This window comes from Trichosurus vulpecula, chromosome 1 (assembly GCF_011100635.1).
Source record: "Trichosurus vulpecula isolate mTriVul1 chromosome 1, mTriVul1.pri, whole genome shotgun sequence".
NCBI lineage: Eukaryota > Metazoa > Chordata > Mammalia > Diprotodontia > Phalangeridae > Trichosurus > Trichosurus vulpecula.
Genome location: NC_050573.1, coordinates 487,858,368 through 487,873,049, shown reverse-complemented (window position 1 = coordinate 487,873,049; position 14,682 = coordinate 487,858,368). Strand labels below are relative to the sequence as shown.

At 38.1% G+C, this 14,682-nt stretch overlaps 1 protein-coding gene across 1 annotated transcript; it reads right to left on the bottom strand.

Annotated features, from left to right (window-relative positions):
- Window positions 1-3,788: 3,788 nt before the first annotated feature.
- LOC118829717 (60S acidic ribosomal protein P0-like) lies at window positions 3,789-4,802 on the bottom strand. Its single transcript, XM_036736624.1, has one exon. The coding sequence runs from the start codon at window positions 4,761-4,763 to the stop codon at window positions 3,810-3,812; it is 954 nt and encodes a 317-aa protein (XP_036592519.1). The 5' UTR covers window positions 4,764-4,802; the 3' UTR covers window positions 3,789-3,809.
- Between the last annotated feature and the right edge of the window lie 9,880 nt (window positions 4,803-14,682).

Genomic DNA, 14,682 nt, shown 5'->3' with positions numbered 1-14,682 from the left:
TCATCCCTTAATTCCATGTTTTTAGGTATCATCCCTTCATATTTAACTTACCCTATGCCCTCTGTATATATATATATATATACGTCTACATTCCTTACAGCTACACTAATACTGACGTCTCATGAATTATACACATCAATTTTCCATGTAAGAATGTAAACAAAGCAGTTCAAGTTTAGTAAGTCCCTTATGATTTCTCTTTCTTGTTTACCTTTTCATGCTTCTCTTGATTCTTGTTTTTGAAAGTCAAATTTTCTATTCAGCTCTGGTCTTTTCACTGAGAAATCTTGAAAGTCTTATATTTTATTGAAAATCCATATTTTCCTTGCAGCATGATGCTCAGTTTTGTTAGGTAGGTGATTCTTGGTTTTAATCCTAGCTCCATTGATCTCTGGAATATCATATTCCAAGCCCTTCAATCCCTTAATGTAGAAGCTGCCAGGTCTTGTGTTTTCCTGATTGTATTTCCACAATACTCAAATTGTTTCTTTCTGGCTGCTTGCAGTAGTTTCTCCTTGATCTGGCAACTCTGGAATTTGGTGACAATATTCCTGTGAGTTTTCATTTTGGGATCTTTGTAAGGAGGCAATTGTTGGATTCTTTCAATTTCTATTTTCCCCTGTGGCTCTAGAATATCAGGGAAGTTCTCCTTGATGATTTCTTGAAAGATGATATCTAGGCTCTTTTTTTTTGTTTTGTTTTGTTTTGTATTTTTTAATAAAGTTTGTAATCCAATGGACACACAAAATAAAACTGCGTTGAGAAAAAACAGTTCCATAAATTAATAAGTGTTAGAGGAAGGGATAGGGAATAAAAAGTCTCTTTGTACAAGTGTATAACACTCCCACATTGTTCTCTAACCCCAGTTCCCTTTCTCTTCTGGATCCCAGCCATACTTCTTAATCAACGCTCCCGCTGCCAGCATCTTTAATTCATCTAGGCTCCTTTTTTGATCATGGCTTTCAGGTAGGCCAATAATTTTTAAATTATCTCTCCTGGATCTATTTTCCAGGTCAGTGGTTTTTCTAATGAGGGATTTCACATTGTCTTCCATTTTTTTTTCATTCCTTTGGTTCTGTTTGATAATAATTTGATTTCTCATAAAGTCACTAGCTTCCACTTGTTCCAATCTAATTTTTAAGGTAGTATTTTCTTCAGTGATCTTTTGGACCTCCTTTTCCATTTTGCTAATTCTGCCTTTCAAGGCATTCTTCTCCACGTTGGCTCTTTGGAGCTCTTTTGCCATTTGAGTTAGTCTATTTTGTAAAGTGTTATTTTCTTCAGTATTTTTTTGGGTCTCCTTTAGCAAGTCATTGAATTGTTTTTCATGGTTTTCTTGCATCACTATCATTTCTCTTCCCAATTTTCCCTCTACTTCTCTAACTTGCTTTTCCAACTCTTTTTGAGCTCTCCCATTGCCTGAGACCAGTTCATGTTTTTCTTGGAGGCTTTTGATATAGGATCTTTGACGTTGTTGACGTCTGGCTGTCTGTTTTGGTCTTCTTTGTCACCAAAGAAAGATTCCAAAGTCTGAGTATGAATCCGAGACCATTTTCATTGCCTGGACATGTTCCCAGCCAACTTACCTGACCCTTCAGTTTTTCAGCAGGGTATGACTGCTTGCAGAGAGTACTTTGTCCCAATCTTGAGGGGATGTGCTGTTGTTTTCTGAGATATTTCTTCATAGCAAGAACTGCCAACCCTGACTGGACTCAGATCTAAGCAGGCTCTGCACTCCTGGTCTGATCTGCCACTCACCATGTGTGCCTGGAGCTAGAAGCAACTGCAGCTGTAGTTCTGTGTAGCTGCACCATCTCTGCTGCCTCCAGGGCAGTGGTTGAACTGTGAACTCCTTTCACTGTGTTCCCTGCAGTTTTTCCCACTAACCTTCTCTGTTGTCTTTGTTGTTTGTGGGTTGAGAAGACTGGTAACTGCTACAGCTTACTGATTTAGGGGACTAGGGCCTCTATCACCTGGCTTCTGGTCTGGTTGGTCCTGGCACAGCCCATTCTGGGCTCTGCTCCAGTCGTAGCATGGTGCAATAGACCTTACCCAGTGACCATCCAGGCTGTTCTGGGCTGGAGCCCTGATTCCCTCTACTATTCTGTAGGTTCTGCAGTTCTAAAATTTGTTCAGAGCCATTTTTTATCGGTGTCTGGAGCATATAGGGGGAGAGGACTAGGCAAGTCCCTGCTTTCCAGCCGCTATCTTGGCTCCACCCCTTAACTCCTGGGTGTGGATTTTTTTTTCATCACAGGTCCTTTGGAATTCTCTTGGGTCATTGTATTGCTGAATGTATCATCACACAGTTTTGCTGTTGCCGTGCACAATGTTCTTCTGGCTCTGCTCACTTCACTCAGCATCAGTTCATATTAGTACAAGTTTTTCTGAAATCTACCTGCTCATCATTTCTTATAGCACAATTATTTATTCTTATAGCACAATTTATTCCTATGCTTTCTAGTGTTTTTAATAGGAATGGGTGTTGTATTTTGTGAAAGGCTTTTTCTGCATCTATTGAGATAATCATACGGCTTCTGCTAGTTTGGTTATTGATATGATCAATTATGCTGATAGTTTTCCTAATATTGAACCAGCCTTGCATTCCTATAATAAATCCTTCCTGATCATAGTGTATTATTCTTGTGATAAGTTGCTGCAATCTTTTTGCCAACATTTTGTTTAAAATTTTTGCTTCAATATTAATTAGGGAAATTGGTGTATAATTTTCTTTCTCTGTTTTGAGTCTTCCTGGTTTAGGTATTAGTACCACTTTTGTGTCATAAAAAGAGTTTGGAAGGAGACCTATTTTCCAAATATAGTATGGAATTAATTGTTCTTTAAAAGTTTGATAGACTTAACATGTAAAACCATCTGGCCCTGGAGATTTTTCCTAGGGAGTTCATTGAAGGCTTCCTCAATATCTCTTTCTGAGATGGGGTTGTTTAGGTAGTTTATTTCTTATTCTGTTAACCTGGGAAATTTGTATTTTTGTAAATATTCATCCACTTCCCTGAGGTTATCAAATTTATGGGCATACAATTGGGCAAAATAATTCCTAATTATTGTTTAATTTCCTCTTCATTGGATGTGAAATCACCCTTTTCACTTTCAGTACCGGTAATTTGGTTTTCTTCTTTCTTTTTTTTAATCAAATTGACCAAGTGTTTATCAATTTTATTGTTTTTTTTTCATAAAACCAGCTATTAGTTTTATTTAGTTCAATAGTTTTCTAGATTTAAATTTTATTAATCTCTCCTTTGATGATCATTACTTCTAATTTGGTGTCTAATTGGGGATTTTTAATTTGTTATTTTTCTAGTTTTTTTCAGTTGCATGTCCATTTCATTGATCTCCTTTTTATCTATTTTATTCATGCAAGCATTTAGAGATATAAAACATCCCCTAAGAACTGCTTTTGCTGCATCCCATAAGCTTTGGTATATTGTCTCATTATTGTCATTATCTTGCATGAAGTTATTAATTGTTTCTATTATTTGTCCTTTTGCCCACTCATTCTTTAGGATTAGATTATGTAGTTTCCAATTATTTTTTATTTTATCTTTCCATGGTCCTTTATTACAAATAATTTTTATTGCATCATGATCTGAGAAGGATGCATTGACTATTTCAGCCTTTCTACACTGGATTGTGAGGTTTTTATGCCCTAGTACATGGTCAATTTTTGAGTATGTGCCATGTACCACTGAGAAAAAAGTATATTCCTTTTTTTTTTTTTTGAGATAAATGAGCACTTTTTATTTCTTTGTTTCACAAATAAACTTGCTGAAATAGTTGTTTCCTGTGGGCTAATCAAATAAACCAAATCCCATATCTTCATCAGATTCCTCCGATTCTTCCTTGGCTTCCACCTTGGCTGGAGCAGCAGCAGCAGGCGCAGCAGCAGCTGGGGCGGCAGCCGCAGGGGCAGCCACTGCAAATGCCGAAGGGTCGGCCAGGAAGGCCTTCACCTTTTCGGCAAGTGGGAAGGTGTGCTCAGTCTCCACAGCTACAGCCAAGACCCGCTTGTACCCATTGATGATCGAGTGGGGTACTGATGCAACAGTTTGGTAGCCAATGTGCAGACAAACGCTGGCAATGTTGCGGACACCCTCCAAGAACCGAAGGTGCAAAGTTTCCTCCATGATGTCCAGCACTTCAGGGTTGTAGATGCTGCCATTGTCAAACACCTGCTGAATGATCAGCCCAAAGGAGAATGGGGAGATGTTCAGCATGTTCAACAAGGTGGCCTCGCTGGCACCCACTTTGTTCCCGGTCTTAATCAGCTGCACATCACTCAAGATTTCAATGGTGCCCCTGGAAATCTTGGTGGTGATACCCAGAGCCTGGAAGAAGGAAGTCTTCTCAGGACCCAGGCCAGTGTTCTGGGCTGGCACAGTGACATCACATGGGGCAATGGCACCGGCACGGGCAGCAGCTGGCACCTTATTGGCCAGAAGCATATCCCTAATATCGGTCAGATCTTCCTTGGTGAACACAAAGCCCACATTCCCCTGAATATGAGGCAGTAGTTTCTCCAGGGCAGGGTTGTTCTCCAGATGCCCACGAATGGCTTTGCGCATCATGGTGTTTTTTCCCATCAATACCACGGCCTTCCCACGGAGGGACATTCGGATCTGCTGCATCTGCTTGGAGCCCACATTGTCTGCTCCCACAATGAAGCATTTTGGATAATCATCCAAAAGTTGGATGATCTTGAGGAAGTAATTGGATTTCCAGGTAGCCCTGTCTTCCCTGGGCATCTCGAAGGTGCTGCAGGGATTGCCACGTGGGGTTTAAAGACGATGTCACTCGCACGAGGACACCTGGAGAGAGCAGTATATTCCTTTTTATCTGCATTCAGTTTTCTCCAGAGATCTGTCATATCTGCCTTTTCTAAAGTTCTATTCACCTCCTTAACTTCTTTTTGTTTATTTTGAGGTTAGATTTATCGAGTTCAGAGAAGGGGAGTTTGAGGTCCCCCACTATTATGGTTTTGCTTTCCATCTCTTCCTGTAACTCCCTTAACTTCTCCTCTAACAATTTGCATGCTATACTACTTGGTGCACATATGTTAAATAATGATATTGCTTCATTGTCTATGGTGTCTGTTGCAACAGTCCTCTAGCAGCTGCTCTACAGATGTAATAGCCACCAACAACCAGCACACAGAAAGCTGCCAACACAGGTTCTTTTGATCTGCTCTACTAAGGAAAGCAACGTTAAGGAGTTAACAATCTTACTTTAATCCAACATACAAATATCATTCACTCAGCTCAGGGGGAAAAGCCACCACACTGACCTTCAGAGAAAATACAAACAGATTACAAAAATACATTTATAAACAGACGAAATACAATTCATACTTACCAAGGAACCATCAACATCTGAGTTCAGCTGGGAGCTGGACAACGGCTGGCCCAGAGTCATGTGCCACTCCTGCTGTTGCTCAGAGCTCCAAAAGAGAAAGCCAACCTCTGGGTTTATATATCTTGTTCAGGCTCAAAGGTGAGTCACATAATCACCCACGTGACTTAAAATCATCACAAAAATGCAACTTAGAGCCACGTGGTCTAAAAGCCTCTGATGTCACAAACATGTCACTCAAATCCATGTAAACTAGGCTTTTCCTTGAGGCAAGATCATCATCAAGGACTCCTAATTTAATCAAGGAAACAAAGGCCAAACTCTTCAAGGGCACTTGGTTGAATAAGTGCTAAGAGCCCATTTTCATTGTCAATACATGCCTTTTAGCAGGATATAGTTTCCTTCCTTATGTCTTTTAATCAGATCTATCTCTGCTTTTGCTTTGTCTTAGATTAGGATTGCTACTCCTGCATTTTTTACTTTAGCTGAAGTACAATATATTCTACTCCATCCTCTTACTTTTACCCTGTGTCTATCCCCCTTTTTCAAATGTGCTTCTTGTAAAGAACATATTGTGAGGTAATGGTATTTAATCCATTCTGCCACCCACCTCCGTTTTATGGGAGAGCTCATCCCATTCATATTCACAGTTATGATTACAAGCTGTGTCTTTTTCTCTATCCTGTTTCCCCCCACCCCATTTATGCTTTTATTTCTCTTTCTCCCCTTCCACTCCTCAAAAGAGTTTTGCTTTTGACCACCACCTCCCTCAATTTATCCTCCCTCTTGATTTCCCTCCCTTATCTTACCCTTTTCCCCTTGCTACATCTTCTCTCCCCTCTGACCACCCCCTCTTTTCTTTTGCCTTTCCCCTCCTACTGCCCGTAGGACAAGTTTGATTTCTATACTTTTCAGAGTATGTTACTCTCTTCTTCATCTAAATCTGATGAGAGTAAAGCTCATATATTACTTTTCTCTCTCCCATCTTTCCCTCTACTGTAATGTGTTTTTGTGCCTCTTCATTTGATGTAATTTACCCTTTTCTACAATCTCCTTATCTCTTCACCCAGACTCATCCTTTTACATCTCTTAATTTTGTTTTTATTGCTATATCAGTTATTTTATATAGACACCCACAGTCTATGTGTACCCCTTTAAATTGTCAGAATAACTGTACTATTCTCAAGATTGACATATATACGTAACATATATAAAATTATATAATCCTATATAATGGTGTAAATAATTTGCCCTTATTGATTAATAAGATTTGTGGGGGCTTTTCCACCTGCTTACCTTTTTATGTCTCTCTTGAGTTTGTATTTGAAGATCAAATTTTCCATTGAGTTCTGGCCTATTCATCAGGAAGGTCTGGAATTCCCTTTTTTCATTTAATGTCCATCTCCTTGCCTGGAAAATTAAGCTCAGTTTTGCTCGGTAGTTGATCCTTGGTTGTAGTCCAAGCTCCTTTGCCTTTTGGAATATCATATTCCAATTTTTCCTGTCATTTAATGTAGAAGCTGAAAGATCCTGTGTGATCCTGATTGTAGTTCCAAGATATTTGAATTGTTTCTTTTTGGCTGCTTGCAATATTTTCTCCTATAATTTGTAATTCTGAAATTTGGCTATAATATTTCTTTGAGTTTTCAATTTGGGATATCTTTCAGGGGGTGATCAATGGAGTCTTTTGAAGACTATTTTACCCTCTGGTTCTAGGACCTCTAAGCAGTTATCTTTGTAATTTCTTCGAAGATCCTGTCCAGGCTCTTTTTTTCATCGTGGATTTCTGGTAGACCAATACTTCTTAAATTGTCTCTCCTGTGTCTATTTTCCAGGTCAGTTGTTTTTCCAGTCAGATATTTCACATTTGTTTCTATTTTTTTTCATTCTTTACATATTGTTTGACTACTTTTTAATGCCTCACAGAGTCATTAGCAACCACTTGCTCAATTCTAATTTTTAATGAGCTGCCATCTTCATTTTGCTTTTGAGTCTCCTTTTCCAGTTGGTTGATTTTACCTTTCAGGGTGTCATTTTCTCTATTTAGTTTCTGAATCTCCATAGCTATTTCGCCGATCTTATTTTTTTATAGACGTGATTTCCTCGGTGTTTTTTTTTTTCATTTTTTCTTTTACCTCCCTAATTTGTTTTTTAAAATTTTCCTTTTGCTCTTCCAGGAATGGTCTTTGGGCTTCTGACCAGTTCATATTCCCTTTGGAGATATCGGATGTGGGTATAGTGTCAGTGCTGTACTCTTCCAAATTGGTATTTAGATCTTCCCTGTCTCCATAAAAAGAATCAATGGTCCTCATTTTTTTCATGTTCTTCTTCATGTTGGTTAGCTTTTCCTGGCTTTACAGTGGATTTCTGCTTTTGGGGCTCAGGGATCTCTGTCCCAGATTTCTTGTTCTGGGGACTGTGAGCTTAGTTAGTGGCTGCGGTGTGGGTGAGTAGTCCTCTAGCTGCCTGAAGTCTCCTCTTCCCCTGGAGCTGCTCTCAAGCACTGTTGTACTTCAGCAATGGTCTTGGCCATTGTCTCTGTTGGTGTCTGCCACTTCCCCTGGCTGTGCAAAGGCATGTCTGGGCTCCTGGTGTTGACCCTTGCTGGCTCTGCCCCTCTGGGACTCATGAACTCCTACTGTTTGGCCACTAATGCCCCACTTCTGTCTCCTCTATTCCAGCCTATTTCCTGAGGAATTCTCTGGGTCAGTTAGGGAGGGAGGGAGGGATGAGAGCTGTGTACCTGGCTATTATGTCTCCTGGAAGTTAAAGAAAGCATGTTTCAAAACTTTGGGCTGTAAGACTCAGGAGTAGATGTCTCAAGGCCACAGAATTGTGCTGTTCTTGAGCTGGGAGGCCTGGGGATCTCCGCTGGTATTGGGCATCCAGCTTTCACCCAACCTGGATCCCTGGCTGGTTTCTGCAACTGCTTCCACTTTGGTCCTGTCTGGTGTACCTCCACACACTGGGCACTCTCCCAGCCTACAGATCCTTCCTGTCAACCTTTTGGACTCTCCTGGCTTGGAAATTTACCCCTCTCAGTCTGCTATTGGCTTCTAACTCTTTCAAATCTGCTCAGATTCACTTTTTCAGAGGTCTCTGACAGAAGTTGTGAGAGGGCTCTAGTAAGACACTGTTTTCACATGGCCATCTTGGCTCCACCTACCCAGAGTTTTCTTTTTGGGATCTTTTTCAAGAGGTGATTGGTGGATTCTTTGAATTTCTATTTTATCCTCTGGTTCTAGAATATCAGGATATTGTTCCTTGATAATTTCTTGAAGGATGATATCTAGGCTCTTTTTTTTGATCATGGCTTTCAGGTAGTCCAATAATTTTTAAATTATCTCTCCTGGATCTATTTTCCAAGTCAGTGGTTTTTCCAATGAGATATTTCACATTGCTTTCCATTTTTTCATTCCTTTAGTTATGTTTGATAATATCTTGATTTCTCATAAAGTCACTAATTTCCACTTGCTCCAATCTAATGTTTAAGGTGCTATTTTCTTCAGTGGTCTTTTGGACCTCCTTTTCCATTTGGCTAATTCCGCTTTCAAGGCATTCTTCTCCTAATTGCCTTTTTGGAGCTCCTTTGCCATTTGAGTTAGTCTATTTTTAAGGTGTTGTTTTCTTCAGTACCTTTTTGGGTCTCCTTTAGCAAGCCATTGACTTGTTTTTCATGATTTTCTTGCATCACTCTCATTTCTCTTCCCAATTTTTCCTCTACTTCTCTAACTTGCTTTTCCAAATCCTTTTTGAGCTCTTCCATGGCCTGAGACCAATTCATATTTTTGTCAGAGGTTTTTGATGTAGGCTCTATGACTTTGTTGACTTCTTCTGGCTGTATGTTTTGATCTTCTTTGTCACCAAAAAAATATTTTAGAGTCTGAGTCTGAGTCTGCTTTTGCTGCCAATTCATGTTCCCAGCCAACCACTTGACCATTGAGCTTTTTTCAGAATATGATTGCTTATAGAGTAGAGAGTACTTTGTCCCAAGCTTTAGGGGCTGTGCTGCTGTTTTCAGAGCTACTTCCACTCCATTGTGGCTGCTGTAAGCTCTGCCACAGCAGCACTTATCCTCCCCCAAGAAGCAGCAACTAGGACTGTGACCCAGATCCAAGCAGGGCAAAGCACTCCCTGCACTCCTGCTCTGATCTACCACTCAATTCCTCCCACTGTGTCAGCCAGGGATTTCAGAAGCAGCCAACACTCAAGCTCTGGAAGCAGCCGTGGGAGCTTCCTGCTGCTGCCAGTGCCACCACCGTGATGCCTCAGCTGACCCCAGGGTTGGGTCAGGATTGCTCTCTCACCTATTTCAGTAGCTTTCACACTAACCTGCTCCATAGTCTTTGGTTTTTGTGGGTTGAGAAGTCTGGTAACTGCTATAGTTCAATGGTTCATGGCCCTAAGGCCTACTCTGGTTGGCCAACACTTGTTCTGGTCTGTCCTGGCATGGCCCATGCTGGGCTGTGCTCTGCTTCCAGCACCATGAGATAGACCCTTCCTAGTGACCATCTAGGCCATCCTGGGCTGGAGACCTGCTTCCCTCTGCTATTTCATTGGTTACACAGCTCTAGAGTTTGTTCAGAGCCACTTTTTACAGGTGTTTGGAGGGATTTAGGGAAGAGCTTAAGGGAGTTCTTGCTTTCCAGTCACCATCCTGGCTCTTCCCCTCTCATTCTGCCTTTTGTATTTGTAATTATAAAGAAATATTTCCTTAAATCAAGATAAAATATATCTCTTTCCAATTTACCCCCATTCCTTCTAGAACTACTTTCTGCACAGAGAAAGGAAAATATAAATATTCTAATACCTCTTCCATATGCCAATCTTTCGTGAACTCAAAGACAAGAATCATGTTTCCTTGAGGCTTCTCTTCTCCATAATCAACATTTCCAGTTTATTAAGTTGATATTCACATGGCCTTGTGATGTCTGAGGAATTGTACCATCCAATTAGCCTCTTCAAGATGTTCTCCAGCACGTTGATGCCCTTCCTAAAATGTGTTGCTGGGCACTCTACCCAATAACATATATATATAGGCTGATAAATAGAGCAGGTTCTCCTTATTCCCAAAATTTATGGTTTTTATAATGCAACTGAGACTGTATCAGTTTTTATGTCTGCCACATCATACTGTTAGTTCATGTTTAGATTGTAGGCGTCCAGTATTATCAGATCTTTTTGACAAACAGTTTCACATATTTTTTTAATTTAATTTTATTTTTTGAAACCAAGGATGAGAGCTACATTATGTCTATCAATTCAGCCTGGTGATCTAGTCTGTCAAGATCAGCTTGACCCCTAATTATATCTTTCACTATAGTAGCTATCTCAATCAGCTTTGAGTCATCTATAAATTTGATAAGCATATTGTCTTTACTTTTATCCAAAAAAGACCACAGAATTGATAGATAAAACTGACAAAATTGGTATACTTTTAGCTAAACTTAAAGACGAAAGTTGATTTATAAAATTTATTTTAAAGTGAACAAGATAAATTCACAACAGAGACAAAATAAGAATGAATTATCAAAAACTACTATATATAGTTATATTTGGACATATATATGCATTTATATATGTATATATGCATACATATAATGTAACCACAGAGTGAAAAAAGTTGAATATTAAAAGTGCATTGGTATCTGAGCATATAAAATATCTAGGTTAAGAAAAAGAAAGAAAATAAAGACTTTAACTCAATACAATTAAAAGATATTGAAGAAGTCACCAATGAATTTCCAAAGGAGGAAAAATAAAATCTCTGGGATAAAGGAATTTATAAATAAATTTTACTAGACATTTAAAGAGAAGTTATTAGGTATACTACATAAATTATTCTCCAAAATAAAGACAAGATAAATTTTATAAATCTTTTTTTGTGAGCTAGATAACAGTGTCACCAATGAATGTTGATCCTCAGAAGGCAACTACAGCAATATATGCAGAAAATAATTCATGATGGCTAAGTTGTATTCATATCAGGAATGCAGCTAGGTGACACAGTGGAAAGCGCACTTTACCTGAGTTCAAATTCAGCCTTAGATGCTTTACTAGCTGTATGATCTTTATTCAGTCACTTAACCTCAGTTTCTTTAACTACAAAATGGGCATAATAATGACCCTACTTTGCAAGTTGTGAGTCTCAAATGAGATAATTGTAAAGCATCTAGCACATAGTATATGTTATAAAAATTCTAGCTGTTATTATTAATATTCAGGATGCAAGGTTCGTTATATATTAAGGAGAAATGGAGTATGTAATCATGAGCAAAAAACTCATTGCTTATTTCAACAAATGCCAAAAAAGAGTCTTGGATTAAAAGTAACACTCCTTTACGTTAAAATCTCTAAAAAAGCATAGGCACGGATGAGTCTTTATTTACTGTGATTAAAAGCTTACATTTAAAACCCAAGGACCAGCATTGATTTTAATGGAGAAACACTTCAATTTTTTTCCCAGTAAAATAGGAATAACCAGTATCTCCTCTCCATTATTATTTGACACGCAATAACACAAAACAAAATTACAGTTATAAACCACAGAAAAGTGGAGACCAATTTATTTCCATTTGCCAATGACATGATGGTATACTGCAAACCCCCCTGAGAATCAGTGAATGAACTAAATGAGACAATTAATTACTTCAGTAACCTAACAAGATACAAAACAAACCCACAAAAATCATTATTTTTATGCAGTACTAACAAATACCAGAAATAAATAAAATAAATGTCATTAAATAAGTATAAAATATGTAAAACATATGAGTTAATCTATTGGGTCAAGATTTGTATAAATATAAGGTACTTTATATGAAATAAAGAGAGAAGAATAATAGTTTATTCATAGCTCATGATTGACTCAAACTCTGGATGAAGAATAAGGCCTTACCACTGTCCTTCTGACCAAAACAAAGAGACTGCAGATTCAGTCCCAGGTCGAGAGAATGAAAACCAGAGTTTCATTTACCCATGTTAGTTATCTCACCTTTTGAGACATGTACTCTAAACATTTTCCCTACAAAAATGGATTGGGCTTTCTCAGGAGGTTTTGGATTTCCTTGCATCGAATATCTCAAGACCATTAACAACCATTATCTACATACCTTGCTAAGAGGATTCATTTTCAGGTAAGATTTGAACTAACTGGATCTCCCAACTCTTTAACTCTGTGATCCTCTGATTATAATAGAAAATTATTTTGAATAGATATTTATGAGAATGTCTCAAACAATGAATCCCAAGTCAGCCAAAGTCAGCCCAAGGCAGACAGTTATGTAAACGTGAGCAGGACATTTGACCTCTCTGATTCTCAGTTTACTCAACTGTAAAGTTGGACTATAGGATTTCTAAGATCTCCTCAAATTTTATATTTATCATTATGATCTCATCTTTTTTGGGGGGTGAGGAGAGATAATGAAAAAAAACATAATCCCAATTCACATTAGCCATATCGATATCACACATATACACACACACACATATGCATACGCACACTTCAGAGAAAGCAGTCTTATCCTAAATCCTTTGGTTTTAAAAATCCTTGCTTTAAAAATGGAAAAGAAATATGGGAAGACATTTAGAATATCTCTTGACACAGGTTGCATCTACATACAAAAAACCTTTATTCCCATATGATGCTTATAATAATAGTGACTGAGATAAGATGTTGACTTATAACTTCACTAGTATAGGCAACTTTGGGATGAGGAAAAACCCTCTATCAATTAAGATTGTCACTTTCTCTGAAATTTCTCATTTTAGAGATTTGCCTAGAGTATGAATAAGTTGAGACTTGTTCAGAGTTACAAAGAAAATGTGTGTCAGAGGTGAGACTTAAACCTAGGTCTTCTTTACTTTGAGGCCAGTTTACTTTCTGCTTCACCATAGTTGCCTCTGCTTACCAAAATGTATCATTAAAATCCATTATAAATTTAGAAAATAATTTTAGTATATGAATAATAGAATATGTAGGATGGTAATTTATATTTGACATTTTATACTTGATAAAAAGGCATTCAGATGACTATATAAGCTGCACTCTAAGAAAGCTTCAACAAAATTACTGAATAGTCAATAGAGTGAAAATGATGTCCTATTCTACCATTATCAGTGAAACTCTTGTTTCTTAGAATGAAATAATTGAAGAATTTATCCTAGAGACATGAGCTGTGTAACTCTTATCTATTGTTTCTTTTTTCTTTTTTTTAATCTTAATTTAATTTATTTAATATATTTAGTTTTCAGCATTGATTTTCACAAGAGTTTGAATTACAAATTTTCTCCCCATTTCTACCCTCCCTCCCACTCCAAGATGGTGTATATTCTGGTTGCCTTGTTCCCCAGTCAGCACTCCCTTCTGTCACCCCACTCCCCTCCCATCCCCTTTTCCCTTCCTTTCTTGTAAGGCAAGATAAATTTCTATGCCCCATTGCCTGTGTATCTTATTATCTAGTTGCATGCAAAAACTTTTTTTTTTGTTTTTGAACATCTGTTTTTAAAACTTCGAGTTCCAAATTGTCTCCCCTCCACCCACGCTCCCTAAGAAGGCAAGCAATTCAACATAGGCCACATGTGTATCATTATGTATAACCCTTCCACAATACTCCTGTTGTGAAAGACTATATTTTGCTCCTTCCTAACCTATCTGCCTTTTACCAATTTTCTCCCTTGACCCTGTCCCTTTTCGAAAGTGTTTGTTTTTGATTACCTCCCGCATCTGCCCTCCCTTCTATCATCCCCCTTTTTTATCTTCTTCCTCCCTCTTTCCTGTGGGGTAAGATACCCAATTGAGTGTGTATGGCATTCCATCCTCAGGTCAATTCTGATGAGAGCAAGATTCACTCATTCCCCCTCAGCTGCCTTGTGTTCTCTTCCTACAGAACTGCTTTTTCTTGCCACTTTTATGCGAGATAATTTACCCTTTTCTATCTCTCCCTTTCTCCCTCTCTCAATATATTCCTCTCTCATCCTTTAATTTGACTTTATTTCTTTTAGATATCATCCCTTCATCTTCAACTCACGCTGTGCCCTCTCTCTCTCTCTCTCTCTCTCTCTCTCTCTAATATATATATATATGTATATATATATATATATACATGTACATATATACATACATACACATATGTGTATATATATATAATACATATATATATATATATATATATATATGCATATTCCCTTCAGCTACCCTAATACTGAGGTCTCATGAATCATACACATCATCTTTCCATGTAGGAATGTAAACAAAACAGTTCAACTTTAGTAAGTCCCTTGCAATTTCTTTTTCTTGTTCTTTTTCTTGATTAC